The 18,964-nt window shown below is 41.0% G+C and overlaps 1 protein-coding gene across 1 annotated transcript in view; it reads left to right on the top strand.

Moving 5' to 3' along the window:
• Positions 1–10,997, top strand: part of abcc4 (ATP-binding cassette, sub-family C (CFTR/MRP), member 4) — a 458,391-nt gene extending 447,394 nt beyond the window's left edge. Inside the window, exon 31 of the mRNA XM_048598320.1 lies at positions 8,536–10,997. Within this exon, the coding sequence (XP_048454277.1) occupies positions 8,536–8,643 (108 nt within the window). The 3' untranslated portion in view covers positions 8,644–10,997. The remainder of the gene's footprint in view (positions 1–8,535) is intronic.
• The last annotated feature ends 7,967 nt before the right edge of the window (positions 10,998–18,964 follow it).

The raw sequence follows: 18,964 nt of genomic DNA, 5'->3' as shown, positions 1-18,964 counted from the left end.
AGACTAGTTAGTTAGGGATTATGTTTGGCATGACTGGTTTGGACTGAAGGGTCTATTTCTCTACTGTATGTCTCTATGACTCTATTTGATCTCCCAAAGTGCAGCACCTCACACTTACCCAAATTCAATTCCACGAACCATTTCTTCGCCATATCTGCAACTGATCTATATCCCGCTGTAGCCGTTGACAACCTTCTACACTATCCACATATCCACCGATCTGTTCATTAACCTGTCTCTGCCTATCCTTCCTTTCAGGCTTACTGGTCTTAACATCTACCTTCCCCTCAATCCCTCCACTTGCTGACCTGCTGCTCTGGTTCCCAGCCCCCTACCACTCTAATTTAAACCCCCCTGAGTAGCACTTGCAAACCTTCTTTTGAGGATAGTTGTCCCCTCCAGTTTAGATGCACCCGTTCCTCTTGTACAGATCACCCCTGCCCCAGAAGAGGTCCCAATGATCCAAGAACCTGAAACCCTACCCCCTGAACCAGCTATTTAGCCATGCATTCATCTGTCCTATCTTTCTGTTCCTTGCATCACTGGCACGTGGCAATGGTAATACTCCAGAGATTACTAGCCTTGAAGTCCTGCTTTTCAGCCTTTTTCCTAACTCCCTGTACTCATTCCGAAGGACCTTATTCCTGTTTCTATTCATGTTGTAGGTATCAATGTGCACAACAACCTCTAGCTGCTTACCCTCCCCCTTAAGAATTTCTTACAACCATTCAGAGACGTCCTTGACCTTGACACCAGGGAGGCAACCCACTATCAGAAACGCCTGTCTGTGCCCCTAATTGACAAGTCTGCTACCACTATTGCTGGCTTGGACTTTGCTAGCTCTGCTGTGCCTGCCCTGCTGTACAGCAGAGCTAGTTGTGGTGCCACGGTCCTGGCTGCTGCTGTCATACTCCCCAGAAAAGCTATCCGTCCAACAATATCCAAAACGATATACCTGTTAGACAGGGTACTAGCCACAGGAGACTTCTGCACTTACCTGCCTGCCTATCCTGGCGGCCACCCATCTGCCTGACTGAATCTGTGGTGTGACCACCTCCCCGTAACTGGTGTCAATCACGCTCCCTGGCCGCGTATGCTCCTGAATGTGTCCAACTTCTGCCCCAACTGATTGATGCCATCTAGGAGGAGCTGCAGCCTGTCACACTTCCTACAGACATAGTCATCAGGGACATTAGATTGCTCCCTGATTTCCCACATCTGGCAAGAGGAGCACAGCACTGTCCTAACTGCCATCTCTGCCCCTTCACAGTAAGAAAGATAAAATTACCTTTCCTACCTGTTTCACTGAAGCCTGACGTTCACCTAAACCCGCACTTATACCAACAGGCAGCATTTCACGACACGGCAGCCTGTTTCAAACTATTTTGTTCATAATTTCTAATTAACTGGTTTCTCAAATTACAATCTTTACAAACAGGCCAAGTATCTTCTAGACTACAACAAACTTTCTAACAGCGTCTCTCAATCTCTCTTTTGTTTGGTTAGAGGAGGAGGGATGGATGGAAACAAGACATTAATTTAATATTTGGGGCTTACTGTTCCTTGGCAGCAGGTTCTTCTGCGATCTGCTATTCAGTTGTGGTGACTGAGCCAACTTCTCCCAAATGCTCCTCAGTGAATTTGCCACCCTCCATTTTTCTACATTTAAATGGGGAAATGTTACTTTAAATATTGTGTGTTGAGCTTTATGTATTCATACAAAGTAAAAAGTAGATGGAGCCAACTTTCATGATATTTCTTCATGAGCTGTAAGTAGAGTCATAGAGTCATATAATAGCATGGAAACAAACCCTTTGGTCCAACTAGTTGACGCCAACCATGTTCCCAAACCAAACTAGTCCCACTTGCCTGCATTTGGCCCATATTCCTGCAAATCGTACCTATTCATATACTTAACCAAATGTCTTTTAAATGTTGAAACTGTACCTGCATCTACCTCTTCCTCTGGCGTTCATTCCACACACAAACCACTCTGTTTAAAAAACAGTTGCCCCCATGTCCTTTTTAAAATTTTCTCCTGTCACCTTAAAAGTATGGGCCCTATTTTTGAACTCCCCAGCCCTATCTAAACTATGCTCCCCATGATATTATAAACCTCTACAAGGTCTCACTTCAACTTCCTATGCTCCAGTGAAAAAAGTCCCAACCTATCCAGCCAATGTTTTTGTAACTCAAACCCTCCATTCCCAGCAACGTTGACAAGAACTGCATGAGGTACTCCAGAAGAGGCCTCACCAACATCCTGTACAACCTCAACATGATGTCCCAACTTAAATGTGTTAGTTTGCCTCAGTAATCAATAAACACTTAATGGCCAATCAACTGGTGAGTCATTGGCCCAAAGTTCTGAACGGCTATTTCTTTCTCTTTGTGGATAGTGAGATGTTGATGCAGGTTTTGAAACAGAATACTGAGGGGCAACCAGGCTACCAGGTTAAATGCTACAAGAAGGTGCTGAAAGAGTGCTAAAATCATTTATCTTGATTTGCATAGCAAAAAAACACTGATACAATGAAGTGGGGTCTGTTCGTTATTTTGTTTCATCACCTGAATACAAGTTATGTCCGAATTCAGTCAGTCCAGTCAGAACTGGCAAGTTGTATATTTATATTGATAGTAAAATAAGAACTTATCATACCTTGATTAACCTTCAGATTGTAGAAATACACTTGCTGAAGTCAGAAAAATCTGGCGTAGATCACAAGAGGGTACTATTGTTGTGTCATGAGGTTGTGCTAAGATACAGAGCAGTGCTAGTTAATCCCTATAAAGTAAAATTTACACATTACCTACAGGTGCAACTAACTAGCATCGTTGAACCCAAGAAGATATGCATAACAGATTCAAATCTTAATAAGTTATTGGTATGAATCCAGTAAATTTAAGTTCTTCACCCTTTTTTGTTGAATGTAAAAGCGAGTATTTTGATTGTTTTCATCCAGTTTCTATTTTGAAAGCTGATTGGTATTGTGCCTTTTTGTACAATAGATGGACACTGTGAGAGCATGCCTGTCCGTTGCTGTGTCAAAATATGAATTTTTGTTCCTTTATTTGTTGCTTTTTTTGTTTTTTTTTAATTCCTTCTAGGTTAATTTATCATGAAATATTGCAATATTTTCAGCTTTTTGGATAAAAATGCTTTTGGATGGCATCATAGCATGGGCATGGTGGGTCAAAGATCCTGTTCCTGTGTTGTACTGTTTAAAGAAAACAAAAATAAATAACTAAAAGACTGATGAGAATGAATTCACCATGTCTGATTTTACTAACGGAAATATAGCATCACAGAGATTTACAGCACAGAAACAGACCCTTCCAACTCGTCCAGGCCGACTAGATACCCTAAATAAATCTAATCCTATTTGCCAGCATTTGGCCCATATCCCTCTAAACCTTTTCTATTCACATACCCATCCAGATGCCTTTTAAATGTTGTAATTTTAGCAGCCTCCACCATTTCTGATAGCTCATTCCATATATGCACCACCCTCTGTGTGAAAAAGTTACCCCTTAGTTCCCTTTTTAAATCTTTCCCCTCTCACCTTAAACATATGCCCTCTAGCTTTGAACTCCCCCACCCCAGGGAAAAGACCTTGTCCATATACCCTATCTATGCCCCTCATGATTTTTATAAACCTGTATTAGGTCACCCCTCAGCCTTCGATGCTTCAGGGAAAATAGCCCCAGTCTATTCAGCCACTCGCTATAGCTCAAACCCTCCAACCCTGGCAACATCCTTGTATATCTTTTCTGAATCCTTTCCAGTTTCACAGCATTCTTCCTATAGCAGGGAGACCAGAATCGTAGTATTTGAAGGAAATGCAGGTCCCAGAGGATCCCAACTTCATGAAGTCCAATCTTCAAACCACGCTTCTTTCGAAAAAAAAAAGGAAGCATTTGTCAAGGCTAGGAGGCTGGGTACACACAAAGCAAGGAAATTCAAAAGAAACTTAAGCAAGGAGTCAGAAGGTCTAAAAGGGGTCACGAAAAGTCATTGGCCAACAGGATTAAGGAAAATCCCAAGGCTTTTTATATATATATAGAGAACAAGAGGGTAGCCAGGGAGAGGGTTGGTCCACGCAAGAACAGAGAAGGGAATTTATGTATGGAGCCAGAGGAAATGGGCAAGGTATTAAATGAGTACTTTGCATCAGTATTCACCATAGAGAAGGACTTGGTGGATGATGAGTCTGGGGAAGGGTGTGCATATAGTTTGGGTCATGTTGAGATCAAAAGTGAGGAGGTATTGGGGGTCTTGAAATACATTAATGTAGACAAGTCCCCAGTACCTGATCAGATATACCACAGAATACTGAGAGAGGCAAGGGAGGAAATTGCTGGGGCTTTGAGAGAAATCTTATTATCCTCACTGGCTACAGGGGAGATCCGAGAGGATTGGAGAACAACCAACGTTGTTCTTTTGATTAAGAAGTGTGGCAGGGATAATCCAGCTAATTACACACCAGTGAGCCTTACATTAGTGTTAGGGAAATTATTGGAGAGGATTCTTTGAGACAGGATTTACTTCCACTTAGAAATAAATGAGTGTATTAGTGAGAGGCAACATGGTTTTGTGAAGGGGAGGTCGTGTCTCACTAACTTGATTGAGTTTTTTGAGAAAGTGACGAAGATAATTGATGAGGGTAAGGCAGTGGATGTTGTCTACATGGACTTCAGTAAGGCCTTTCACAAGGTCCCTCATGGCAGACTGATACAGAAGGTAAAAATCGTACAAGCTCAAAGATGAGCTAGCAAGATGGATAAAATACTGGCTTAGTCGTAGAAGACGGTAGCAATGGAAGGGTGCATTTCTGAATGGAGGGCTGTGAGTAGTGTCGTTCGTCAGGGATCAGTGTTGGGACCTTTGCTGTTTGTAATATATATAAATGATTTGGAAGATAATGTAACTGGTTTGATTAGTAAATTTGCGGATGACACAAAGGTTGGTTGAATTGCGGACAGCAATGAGGATTGTCAGTGGATCCAGCAAGATATAGATCGGTTGGCGACTTGGGCAGAGAGATGGCAGATGGAGTTTAATCCGGAAAAATGTGAGGTAATGCATTTCGGAAGGTCTAATCCAGATGGAAAGTATACAGTAAATGGCAGAACCCTTAAGAGTACTGATAGGCAGAGGGATCTGGGTGTACACAGGTACACAGGACACTGAAAGTGGCAATGCAGGTGGAGAAGATAGTCAACAAGGCATATAGCATGCTTGCCTTCATCAGTTAGGGCATTGAGTTTAAAAATTGGCAGGTAATGTTGCAGTTTTATAGAACCTTAGTTGGGCCACATTTGGAATATTGTGTTCAATTTTGGTTGCCACACTACCAGAGGATAGGGCAGAATGGCGGCTCAGTGATTAGCACTGCTGCTTCACAGCGCCAGGGACCCGGGTTCAATTCTACCCTTGAGTGACTGTCTGTGTGGAGTTTGCACATTCTTCCCGTATCTGTGTGGGTTTCCTCCAGGTGCTCCGGTTTCCTCCCACAATCCAAAGATGTGAAGGCTAGGTGGATTGGCCGTGCTAAATTGCCCGTAGAGTTCAGGGATGTGTAGATAAGGTGGGTTATAGGGAGATGGCTCTGGGTGGGATGCTCCAAGGGTCGGTGTGGACTTGTTGGGCCAAAGGGCCTGTTTCCACACTGTAGGGATTCTATGATCTATGATCATGTGGTTGGAGAGCGTACAGAAAAGATATGCTAGGATGTTGCCTGGTATGGAGGGCATTAGCTGTGAGGAGAAGTTGGAGAAGCTTGTGTTGTTCTAACTGGAACGATGGAGGTTGAGAGGTGACCTGTGATCGTGGTCTACAAGATTATGAAGGGCATGGACAGAGTCAACAGTCAGAAGCTTTTTCCCCAGGGTGGAAGAGTCAGATACTAGGACCATAGGTTTAAGGTGTGAGGGGCAAGGTTTAAAGGTGATGTATGAGGCAAGTTTTTTTACACAGAGGGTGGTGGGTGCCTGGAACTCGCTGCCAGGGGAGGTAGTGGAAGCAGATATGATAGTGACTTTTAAAGGGTTTCTTGACAAATATATGAATAGCATGAGAATAGAGGGATACGGTCCCTGGAAGGGGAGAGGCTTTTAGTTGTGGTGAGCAACATGTCGGTGCAGGCTTGGAGGGCTGAAGGGCCTGTTCCTGTGCTGTAATTTTCTTTGTTCTTTGTTCTTTGATTGTAGCTCTGCACTGGGAGGACAAATTCACTGATAAACCCATTGATGCTGGGTTATTTGTATATAGATCCCAGGATTTGTTTAATGAGATGAAGCTCCCAGTGTGGAATTGAACACTGACATTTGGTTGGTGTTCATTCTTCCAAAAATGGGAATCATCACTTTGAGAACCTCACCTCACCACATGATAGTGATAGATTTATGATTGTGGTGGCACGGGAAGCATAATGGCTCAGTGGTTAGCATTGCTGCCTCACAGCGTAAGGGACCTGGGTTGATTCCACCCTCGGGTGACTGCCTGTGTGGAAGTTGCATACGCTCCCGTGTGCGTATGGGTTTCGGCTGGGTTCTTCGGTTTCCTCCCACAGCTCAAAGATGTGCAAATTAGGTGGGTTGGCCATGCTAAATTGCCCATAGTGTTCAGGAATGTGTAGGTTAGGTGCATTAGCCATGGGAAATGCAAGGTTACAGGGATAGGATATGGGTCTGGGTGGGATGCTCTTCAGAGGGAACAAAAAATATCTGGAATTACGAGTCTAATGATGACCATGAATCCATTGCCAATTGTCAGAAAAACCCATTTGGTTCACTAATGCCCTTTAGGGAAGGAGACTGTCACCCTTACCTGGTCTGGCCTACATGTAACGCCGGACCCACAGCAATGTGGTTGACTCTGAACTGGCCTCTGGGCAATTAGAGATGGGCAATAAATGCTGGCCTAGCCAGCAACACCCTCATTCCCCTGAATGAATAAAAAAAATGGCCTGTTTCCACACAGGAGGGATTCTAAAGCAGAAGTAACCACTAAATCCATGAATGATCTTCTCAATTGTCAGATAATCCACTAAGTTGACGATGATGCTAAACCATTTGAGAATTGCATATTAACAGAAAAAGAAAGCCATACAATGGCAGATAAATATTAACATCCAGCCAGTGACTTGTAAAAGCGAATCAGAGATAGTAGGAACTGCAGATGCTGGAGAATCCGAGACAACAAGGTGCAGGGCTGGATGAACACAGCAGGCCAAGCAGCATCATAGGAGCAGAGAGGCTGACGTTTCGGGCCCAGACCCACCGGCCCTAAACCCCACCTCTTCCTCCGTTACATTGATGACTGTATCGGTGCCGCCTCGTGCTCCCACGAGGAGCTCGAACAGTTCATACACTTCACTAACACCTTCCACCCCAACCTTAAATTTACCTGGACCATCTCTAACACCTCTCTCCCCTTCCTGGACCTCTCTGTCTCCATATCGGGCAACCACCTCGAAACCGATATTCATTTCAAGCCCACCGACTCCCACAGCTACCTAGAATACTCCTCCTCCCACCCACCTTCCTGCAAAAATGCTATCCCCTATTCCCAATTCCTTCGCCTCCGCCGCATCTGCTCCCAGGATGAGGCATTCCACTCCCGTACATCTCAGTTGTCCTCGTTTTTCAAGGACCGTAACTTCCCCTCCTCGGTGGTCGAGAACGCCCTCAACCGTGTCTCCCACATCTCCCGCACCTCATCCCTCACACCCCGTCCACGCAATAAAAACCAAAAAAGAATCCCCCTCGTCCTCACGTACCACCCCACCAACCTCCGGTGCTTTTCTGATGAAGGGTCTGGGCCCGAAACGTCAGCCTCTCTGCTCCTATGATGCTGCTTGGCCTGCTGTGTTCATCCAGCCCTGCACCTTGTTGTCTCAGTGACTTGTAAAACCTAGGTGAGCAAGAATTCCAGCATAATTTGCAGATTTAGGTCATAGCAAGTTGAAGATTATTTGCTGCTGAAATAACAGCTATTCCATTCTATTCTACCAAGAAAATGTTTCCTATTCAGAATTTTTTAACAGAATTTATACATACTACAAATAAATGTTTTCATGGAAGCACAGCGCTACTGTGATGTCAAATGCACAATAAATTGAATTGTGTTGAACGTTCCATTCAGTTCTCGATTTCAAATTAACTTTAAACCTAATGGATCAAAAACAGTGTCCTGTCACAAGATGTCCCCATAATTTGTTGAAGATTAGCTATTTAGAGGGCCCACAGGCTGGTCATTCTAGGAAGTAGAATATCACTATTTAGGTTTGACTAAGTCACGACACTTCATGGAAGAGTGAATATATCTCAAATATCCCATTCATTACTGTACATAATAAGCTAAGAAAAAGTTCTAACCAGAGGGTATGGTGTATGTGTTCCATATATCAAAAGGTGAGTGTCTCGGGATTATTGATATTTGAAAACAGTTACTTTGTTTCACTTGAAATAATGAGAAGTGCCAGAACATATTGAGAAATTCCATTTCGGGGCTCTGTTTCTTTATTTTTGCAGATATATTTGAAAAGGAAATCTGCAGAAGGAACATACACTGACCAAATATTAGCCAATGGTTTGGCAATTGTATCGCCTAACAATGTTGACTTTGAGACATCATTATGAGCAGAAGAAGGAGTACAGAGTGGAACATCTGCATCTAACAGTAGAAGAATACTTACATCCTGATGTTTCACAGGAAATATCAATTTTCTTAAATAAACATGGTTTGGAGAATGGATAATAATTTGCACCAAAAGCTTTGACATATCCATTACTGGACCTGATTACATTAGATACTATCATATTAAATATTGAACTTGAAATCAACAAATACCCACTTATTCTGTGTCTGAAATAGACTCCTGTTTTCAAAAAGGTATCAGGTGCACCAAACATATTTAGAAGAAATTAATGATATAAAAATTTGGGAGGGAGAAAATTTCCCTTCAATTGTTGAAGTGCGTTAATTCCATGATTAGTAGTTATCACGGCAGACCAGGAGGACCGAGTCAAGTTTGCAAAGATTTTGAAGGGGCCTACTATTGTATTTTGTCCCTGAACAGCCCTCTGAATAAATTGCAATATAATTGATGCTAAGGTCAAACACTGAACTCATGCCTAAATTATTCAGTATGCCTGTTCCATTAATTCACTTTATGCAGGCAATAGATATTATACACGTACTTCATGTTACTTGTCTCATGAAAAGTAAAGTTTACCAAATAAAATTTGTTCTTTGATCATTTCTCACAGTTTTCAGAAGCAACTAAAAGCTTGTTTAATTGGCAAGTTAACTTAAAACAAGTCTACAAATTGGGGGTTTTAATTTCAGAAGATTTAGCTGGAGGTGAGTCAGTTTAATAGAAAATTCTACATTTGTAGCAATGTGTCTAAAACTGAAATTAATTGTACACCGAAGGTGATTCTTTTGGGAGGGTGCTTACCGTGAAAACCTGCTAAAGGCTGGAATGACCAAAACTGAAGTGATAATGGAGCATTAAACCTTAATACTTGGCTTAGATTGAGTCAGGCTATATGTCCTCCTGACAGTTATTCCTTGAATATTTCAACTTGAATGTATTAGTAATCTTAAAAAAAAACCTGCATTGCTATTTACTAATAACAATACTAGTTACACTAGTACAGTGAGCCTTCAACTGGAAGAGATTTCTACATTTTTAAGTACTTGGTGCCTTAGTAGCAATAAAAGTTACCACAGTTGTGAAAATACATGGACCACATTTCACTGTTCTTTAGTATAGTGGAAATTAGCCTTTGTCAAAACATATGAGATAAAGTAATGAAGTGTGATAAGGAACCTTGCTATAATATCTTGCCATGAAGTTCATGATATCCTTCCTTTAAATAATATTGAATTTATTTCCCAAATTCCATTGTTGTACCTTATGCTGTAGAAGAGAAAAGGTTAATAAGCTACAGAAATTGCTGGAAAAACTCAAGCAGATCTGCAACATCTGCAGAGAGAAATCAGTTAATGTTTTGGGTCTAGTGACCCTTCTTCAGAACTGTTCTGAAGAAGGGTCAATGGACCCAAAAGGGTAACTGATTTCTCTCCACAGATGTTGCTAGACCTTCTTGAGATTTTCCAGCAATTTCTGTTTTTTGTTTGCGGTCCAGCATCGGCAGTCCTTTCAGCAGGTTTTCGGGTTAATGAGCTGAATTTGTGTAGGATGATAATATGAGGTTTGGTTAAACAGAAAACTATTTCAGCAGTTTCACCAATGCCTTCAAATGGTATCATTTTTACATTTAGATATTTAAGAATAATAAATTAATTGAAACGTCAAGGAAAATGTTATGCTAATCAGTTTAAATCCTGTTTGAAGTGGATGCTGATTCATATGAATGTTTGTTTTCATTGCTCAGGGTTATGAGTCCAAAGATGCTTTGATTAAGATTTCAAGCCATTGTTGATTTCTGTAACTTTGTATGGGTTGATGCTGACAGCATTTGGGTCCTTCCTGAAAAAATAACTAGGAATATATGAATATTAAATACAAAAAGCAACTAGTAAAGCACTGAAAAATCATTATCAAAGGAGTATATGCTTTGTAACAAGAGCTATTTTCCTACATACAAAACTGAATCTTTGTACATGCTGGATTTTGCAGGTGGTTAGACTTAAGTCAGAAGCAATCGATCAGTTGTGATCAAACCAACTTGCCCCACTCCTATATTAACTCAGGAAAGGTGATGAATATGTATGTGTTAAATTAAAAGTTGATTTATGACTATTTGCAAGGCATTTTAAACTTTATATTCTGAAACTCCATTTATATAGTTGCTTTTATTTGGTTTTATTGAATTTTTCACTTTGTACACAAGGTGTAAGCTGCAAATTATTGCTGATCTAAAATTGACCAAGGAATGAAATGCATTTGTAAAATGGCCTTATCTCATCAAAGAGTTTTACACACATTTTTAGAATAAATAAGTAGTTAACTTTCTCTTTTGAATCAGAGTCTGGTGTGTATCAAGTTTACTGCTTTTGCTTTTATTTTTGTGGAAACTGCCTTATTCTTTTGCAATCTGTATAGTACTCCAAAATTCTTCCAGAGGATATGATCTATTGGTTAATATTTATAAATATCCTATTTCCACATAGGATATTCAGTCCTGAGATTTTGAGCATAAATTTTACTTTTGTAATTATATTCTAATCAGATAACTGGTCATCAAATTCAAGAGCTAAGCATGTAATTTCTCATCTTGTAAGAAAGACTCAACGGTTTTCTCATTAAACGTCTCTATGCTTACTTAAAGCATGAACATTTTTTCCATTGTTGTAATAATAGTGAAATCAAATATTATTTTTAAGAATTATTCTTGTATCACTGGAGACATTTGACATTCTGTAGCTAGGGAGAGTGTTTAGCAATAATTATGAACTTAGTGCACTGTTTAAAGAGCCCAGTTATACCTCATCCCAGGATTTGATCTCCCTGCCTACATTCAAGACCTGAGCAAAGAGGAACCATTACAAAAGATATAGTTTTTTATTCACTTGCAGGATGTGGGTATTGCTAGCTGAGCCAGTTTTAAATGCCAGTCTCCAATTGCCCTCAAAAAGGTAAGGTGAACTGTATTCTTGAACCACTGCAGTCTATTCAATGTAGATATACACACAGTTTTGTTAGGGAGGGAGTTCCAAGATTTTGGCCCAGCAACACTGAAGGAATGGTGATTATATTTCCAAGTCAGGATGGTGAGTAGCTTGGAGGAGAATTTGCATGTGGTGGTTTTCCCATGTATCTGCTGCCGTGTCCTTCTAGATGGAACCACAAAAATGATACAGCAAAAATGGGGTCTTTTGCCCAGTCTTGTGCGTACTTACCCAAAGACACCCAGACTCCCTTTCAAACCATATCTTCCTAAACATGGCCCATAGCCTTGCAGTTTACAGTTCTTAAGGTACAAATCCAAGTATGTTTTTTTTTAATTTGTCCAAAAATGTGCTGGTGAGGCAGAGACATTTGGCATTCTGTAGCTAGGGAGGGTGTTTAGCAATAATTATGAACTTAGTGCACTGTTTAAGGAGTCCAGTTATACCTCATCCCAGGATTTGATCTCCCTGCCTACACTTCAGGACCTGAGCAAGGAGGAACCATAACAAAATATATAATTTTTTTATTCACTTGCAGGATGTGGGTATTGCTGGCTGAGCCAGTTTTAAATGCCAGTCTCCAATTGCCTCCACCATAGGAAATGCATGGTTACAAATATAGGATAGGGGTTAGGTCTGGGTGGAATGTTCTGAGGGTCATGTGGACCTGATGGGCTGATTGGCCTGGTTACACATTCTAGGGATTGTGCTAATTCTATGATACTATCATGGGACATGAACGTCACTGGGTAAACCAGCATTTATTGTTCATTCTTAAATACCCAGAGGATAGTTGAGAGTCAACTGCATTGCTGTGGGTCTGGAGTCACATGTAGGCCAAACTGGGTAAGAAGGCAGATTTCTTTCTCGAAAGGACATTAGCAAAACTGATTGGTTCCCCCACCTCCCAACAATGGGCAATGATTTTATGGTCACGATTGGACTCTTAATCCCAGACTTTTATTGAATTCAATTCAATCTGCCATTGTGGGATTTGAACCCAGATCCCCAGAACGTTACATGGGTCTCTGAGTTAATAGTCTAGTGATAATGTCATTAGGCTATCCCCTCCCCTTTAAAAAATAGTTTAGGGTCTCTGCCTCCAACACGATCTCAGGCAGCAAATTCCAGGCACCTTCGCTTACAAGGTTTTTCCTCACATCCTCTCTAATACTTCTACCACTTAGTTTGAATCTATGACCCCTGGTTTTTGCACTCTGCCAAGGGAAATAGATTCATTTTGTCTACTCTCCCTACACGTCAGTTTTGTATACCTCAATCATGTTGTTCCTTAGCCTTCTCTATTCCAAGAAAACACAACCCCAACCTCTTCAATCACCTCAGACAATTCTCCAGCCCTAGCAACGTTCTAATTGATCTGTTCTGAGAAAGGGTCACTGGACCTGAAACATTAACTCTGATATTTTCTTCACAGATGCTGCCAGACCTGCTGAGCTTCCAGCAACTTCTGTTTTTGTTTCTAATTGATCTTCTCTGTACTCTGTCCAATGTGGTGACCAGAATGGCACTTGGAGTTGAACTCCATTTCCCACTTGCCTGCCCACTCCATGAACTCATCTGTCATTTGATCTTACAGCTATTCTCTACACAGAATTCGTGTTGTCTGCAAGTTACAGTTGTGCCCCCATGTTCCAATCTAAACAGATAGTGTATAAAACAAAAGTTGGGGGCCAAACACTGAGCCCTGCAGAATACCACTTGAAACAGCTTTCCATTTCCAAGGGCAGCCATTGATCATTACCCTTTGTTTCCTGTTACTAAGCTAACATTGGATCCAATTCGACACATTACCCTATATCACACAGACTTTTACATTTTTAACCAGTCTACCAAGTGGGACTTTGTCAAATGCCTTACTGAAATCCATGTAGACAATATCCACTGCACTACCCTCATTGATCCTCCTTGTCACTTCCTCAAAGAATTCATTCAAATTTGTAAGGCATGATGTTCCCTTAACAAAGCCATGCTGACTATCCCTGTTCAGTCCACGCCTTTCCAAGTGACAGTATATGCAATCTCTCAGGACTGATTCTAACAATTTGCCCATCACTGAAGAAAGACTAACTGGCCTATAATTGTCATTTCCTTTTTAGCTTTATTAAACAAAAGAATCACATTTGCATTCCTCTAATTTTCCAGCACTCCACCTGCCTAGTGAAGATTGGAAAATAATCCTCAGAGGATCTGCTATTTTCCTCTCTGACCTCCTTCAACATCCAGCCCTGGTGACTATCCACTTAAGGATTTGAATTCATTTAACACTTACTTCCTTGTTATGATTATTTTGTCTAATAGTTCACAGTGCTCCTCTTGGATTACTATGCCTTCATGATCCCTTTCATTTGTGAATATGGAGATGAAAAGTTATTCAAACTTTTTCCCATATCCTCTGTATCTTAAAATTTCCTTCATCTCTGATAGGTCATATTTTCCTTAACTGTCCTTTTGCTCTTTATAAACTGGTAAAAGATCTTAGGGTTTTCCTTTATCTTGCTTGAAAATATTTTTTCATGCTCTTTTATTTCCTTATTTCCTTCTTATGTACTCCTCTAGGCAATCTGCAGTGTTTGAGTTTTTTATGACTATCAGTTTTCTTTTTCTTTTTAATCTTTCCCTGTATTTTTGTAGACTAAATGGAGGTCTAGATTTGGCAGAACTATTCAGATTTCTGGAGGGGAGATGTCTGCTTTGTGCCCTAAGGATCTCACTTTTTACCACTGATTTATTCTTTCAGTCCTGTCCAGTTCACCTCGACTAAATCATTTCAGTGTTGTAAAATTTGCCTTCCCGTGGGTTTAAAAACTTACTCCTGATTTATCTGACCTTTTCCACAAGGAAGCTAAATCTAACCAAATTATGGTCACTATCCAACATGGTCACCTACTGCCCGTCTTCATTTCCTAAAACTAAACCCAGAATTAATTCTCTTGTTTAAGTTGTTCAAAAACATTTTCCTGGGTATACTACATGCATTTTTCACCTTCAAGTGTTCCATATATTGTTTGAAACCCCATTGATTTTGGGATGGTTTCCTACTACTATAGCCCAACAGGAAGAAATTCATCTACATTAATGTTCTTCCATCCACCTCCTCCTCACTATTTGGGGGTCTGTGATATATTCCTAGTAGAGTGACTACTACCCCTTTATTCATAAGCTCAACCCATAAAACCTCATTTGTTAACCCACTGAGTATACCATCCCTTCTTACAACTATAATTGGCTCTTTAACTAATACTGCTATCACCCCTGCCCACTTTGTCACCCATTATATCCAGGGATACAGATCTGCCAATACTGCCCATCCTTTACCAGATTTCTATTATAGCAAAAACATCAGGCTACCATATATCTGTGCCCTTAGTTCATCTGCTTTGTTTTTAATACTCCTTGCGTTGAACATAGAAAATAGGTCCAGGGACCATTTGTCCCTTGTAGCCTGCACCACCAATCAATATAATCGTGGCTGATCATGCAATTTCAGTATCCCATTCCCACTTTCTCGCCATACTCCTTGATCTATTTAGCCGCAAGGGCCACATCCAGCTCCTTCTTAAATGTATCTAATGAACTGGCCCCAACAGCTTTCTGTGGTAGAGAATTCCAAAGATTCACAACTCTCTGAGTGAAGAAATGCTTCCTTGTCTCAGTCCTGCCCTGCTTACCCCTTATTCTTAAACTGTGACCCCTTGTTCTGGACTTCCAACATTGGGACCATTCTTCCCGCATCCAGCCTGTCCAATCCCATCAGGATTTTATATGTTTCTATGAGATCCGTCCTCTTTCTTTTTAATTCCAGTGAGTACAAGCGCAGTCAATCCAGTCTTCCTTCAAATATCAGTCCTGCCATCCTGGAATCAGTCTGGTGAACTTTCGCTGGACTCCCTCAAAAGCAAGAATATCCTTCCTCAGACAAGGAGACCAAAACTGCACACAATATTCAAGGTGTGACCTCGCCAAGGCCCTGTATAATTGAAGCAAGGTATCCCCATTCCAGTACTCCTCTAGTTAAGCTTCCCTCATCGCCTGCACCTGCATGCCAACCTTCAGTGACTGTTCCACCATTACACCTAGGTCTTGTTTTTCCACCTTTCAAATAATAATTTGCCTTTGTGTTTTTGCCACCAAAATGAATAACTCAGATTTATCCACATTATATTGCATTTGCCAAGTATTTTCCCACTCAACCAACTTGTCCAAGTCACCCTGCAGCTTCTAAGCAACCTCCTAACGACACCCACTGCCATCCAGCTTAATGTCGTCTGCAAATTTGGAGATGTTGAATTCAGTTCCTTCATCCAAATTGTTAATGGACATTGTGAACAGCTGGGGTCCCAGCACTGAACCCTGCGGTACCCCACTCATCACTGCCTGCAACTCTGAAGAGGACCCATTTATTCCAACTCTCTACTTCCTTTCCACCAACTAATTCCCTACCCACATTAATACATTACCTCTGATACCATGCACTTTAATTTTCCTTACTAATCTTGTGTGGAACCTTGTCAAAAGTCTTTTGAAAGTTCAGATACACAACACTTACTGCCACACCCTTGTCCACTCTGCTGGTCACATCCTCAAAATATTCCAGAAGGTTTGTCAAACAAATTTCCCTTTAATGAATTCATGCAGACTTGGACCGATTCTGTCACTGCTTTCCAGTTATACCATCCTTAATAATAGACTCCAGCATTTTCTCACCATCATTCAAACTCTTCCAGAGTCTATAGGGTGCTGGAAATGATCACCAATGCATCCCCTATTTCTAGGACCATTTCTAGGACTTACTTCCCATTAATTTCCCCAAACTATTTGCTGACTAATAAGGATTTCCTTCAGTTCCATTTTCATATTTGACCCTCTGTCCCTTAACATTTCCCTAAGGTTATTTATGTCCTCCTTAGTGAAGACAAATCCAAAGTATTTGTTCAACTGGTCTGCCATCTCTTTGTTGTCCATTATGAATTCACCAGTCCTTTGCAAAAACCTCTATAGATATGTGAAGAGCAGTCAGTTCTTGTGTTTTCTACAAGCTTACTTTCACATTCTATTTTCCCCTTTGTCCTCCTCAGCTGAATTTTAAATTTCTCCCAGTCCTCAGGTTTGCTGCTTTTTCTGGCCAATTTATATGCCTCCTCTTTGGCCTTAATGCTATCCCTGATTTCCCTAGTTAGCCATGGTTGAGCCACCCTCTCTGTTTTATTCTTATGCCAGACAGGGATATACAATTGTTGAAGTTCATTCATGTGTTCTTCAAATGTCTGTGACCGCTTATCCACTGTCAACCCCTTAAGTATCCTTAGCCAGCTTATCCTAGCCAATGTATGCTTCATACCATCAAAATTAGCTTTAAGTTCAGGACACTAGTCTCAGATTTAACTGTGTCACTCTCCATCTTAATGAAGAAAAAGACCTTGGCTATTGAGCCTATCCATGATTTTATAAATCTCTATAAGGTCACCCCTCAGTCTGACACGCCAGAGAAAAAAAATGCCCTAGCCTATTCAGCCTCTCCCTGTAGTTTAAACCCTCCAGTCCCAGCAACATCCTTGAAAATCTTGTTTCTGTGTCTTCAAGCTTAACAACATCCTTCTTACAGAAGGGCAACCAGAATTGAATGCAGTATTCCAAAATTGGCCTCATCATTGTCCTCTACAGCTGCAACATGACATTCCAACTCCTATGCTCAATCTTAACCCTGGCACCAGGGAGGCAACATACCATCTTAGATTCACTTCTGCGGTGACTGAAATGGCTGTGTGTGCCTCTTACTGTTGAATCCCCTATCACTATATCCCTGCAACTTGTTTTCCTCCCTTCTGTGCAGAGGCACCCTTGGTGCTATGAGTGTGTCAGATGCTGCTTTCTCCTGACAGGCCATCCCTCATCAACAGTAAATCTGATTGAGAGAGGGAATGACCACAGGGAGCTCCTGCACTTCCTTCTGGAGTCTTTTACTTTGTCTGGTGGTCATCCATTCCCTTTCTGCCTAACCCACAGTATGACCGCCTTGCTAAATGTGCTGTTCACAATATTCTCAACATCATAGATACACTACAATGAGTCCACCCACAGCTCCAGCTCCAAAAATCTGTTAGCCAGTAGCTGCAGCTAGACAAATTTCTTGCACACAATCATCAGGAACATTGGAAGCATCCCCTATTTCCCACATTACACAAGAGAAGCATGTCACATGTCTGAGGTCTGCTGTCATGACTTCTCTCTAGATTAAGCTAGTTACGCTGTTTAAGAGAATTTAATCAAGTTAGGGACCCTCCTTCATTTCAGACATTTCTTTTATAATCAAAAGCCTCTAACTTTATTTAAACTAATATATTAGGCTTTAAAACTATAAGAAAATCCTCTGCAGCTATCATTTACTAATTGGCTGATTGCACTGGGACTATGTCACTTTCTGAACTGCTGAGACCAAGTACATGCTCAAGTCTTTCAGCTTCACCAACTCCAGAGTGCTCTCATTGAGCACAACAGTACTCAGTTCATCAAGCAGCATTGAAGGTCCCTCCTTTTCATAGCCCCCAGAAACAGTGCTTCTGAAGTGGATCAATGTAGTTGTTCAATTAACCAGCCTCACCTGAGAGTGACTCAGCTGACTCCTGTTTCAGAAATGGGACTAAAAGTACATCCAATAAAACAGAGAGGCTTAAGTTTCTAGACTAAAGAACTACCTTAGCTTGAAGCTTACAGCAGAATCTCCAAGGTAATATCCACAGGCAAAGTGGAAAAGGGTAAATAAAGTCAAAGAGTTAAGTGTGCGACTCAAAGATAGATGTGGCTGGAATGGGTTTCAGTTTCTGGGGAACTGGCTTGGGTATTGGGAGAAGGGAGCTGTTACAGTGGGAACGGTTTCACTTGAACTATCCTGGCATCTCGAATAACTAAAACTGTATAAAGACTTTGATTAATTTAAAGTGGGAAGGGTTTGGGAGAGGGAAATATAGGCTTACAAAGCAAGAGGATATGACAGCATTACAAGGCAGCTATTTGGATAAGATACTGGGAAAGAGACAAGAAGGGACAGTGTGTGCAAACATAGATGAACAACAATAAATAGGATCAAAAGGGGGAAAATGATTAAAGAAGCAAAATCAGTGGCTCTTTATTTAAATGTGTATAGTATTTGGAATAAATTAGAGAATTAAAGGCACAAATACAAGTCAATCTTATAGCTATTACAGAGACATGGTTAAAACGAAATCAAAGCTAGGAATTAAATATTTATGGGTATATCACTTTACAATAGGACAGGCAGAAAGGAAAGGGTGTGGGTGCCAC

This window comes from Rhincodon typus, chromosome 6, assembly GCF_021869965.1.
Source record: "Rhincodon typus isolate 14 chromosome 6, sRhiTyp1.1, whole genome shotgun sequence".
Classification (NCBI taxonomy): Eukaryota; Metazoa; Chordata; class Chondrichthyes; order Orectolobiformes; family Rhincodontidae; genus Rhincodon; species Rhincodon typus.
The sequence above is the reverse complement of the archived record's forward strand: the minus strand, read 5'-3'. Positions and strand labels throughout refer to the sequence as shown.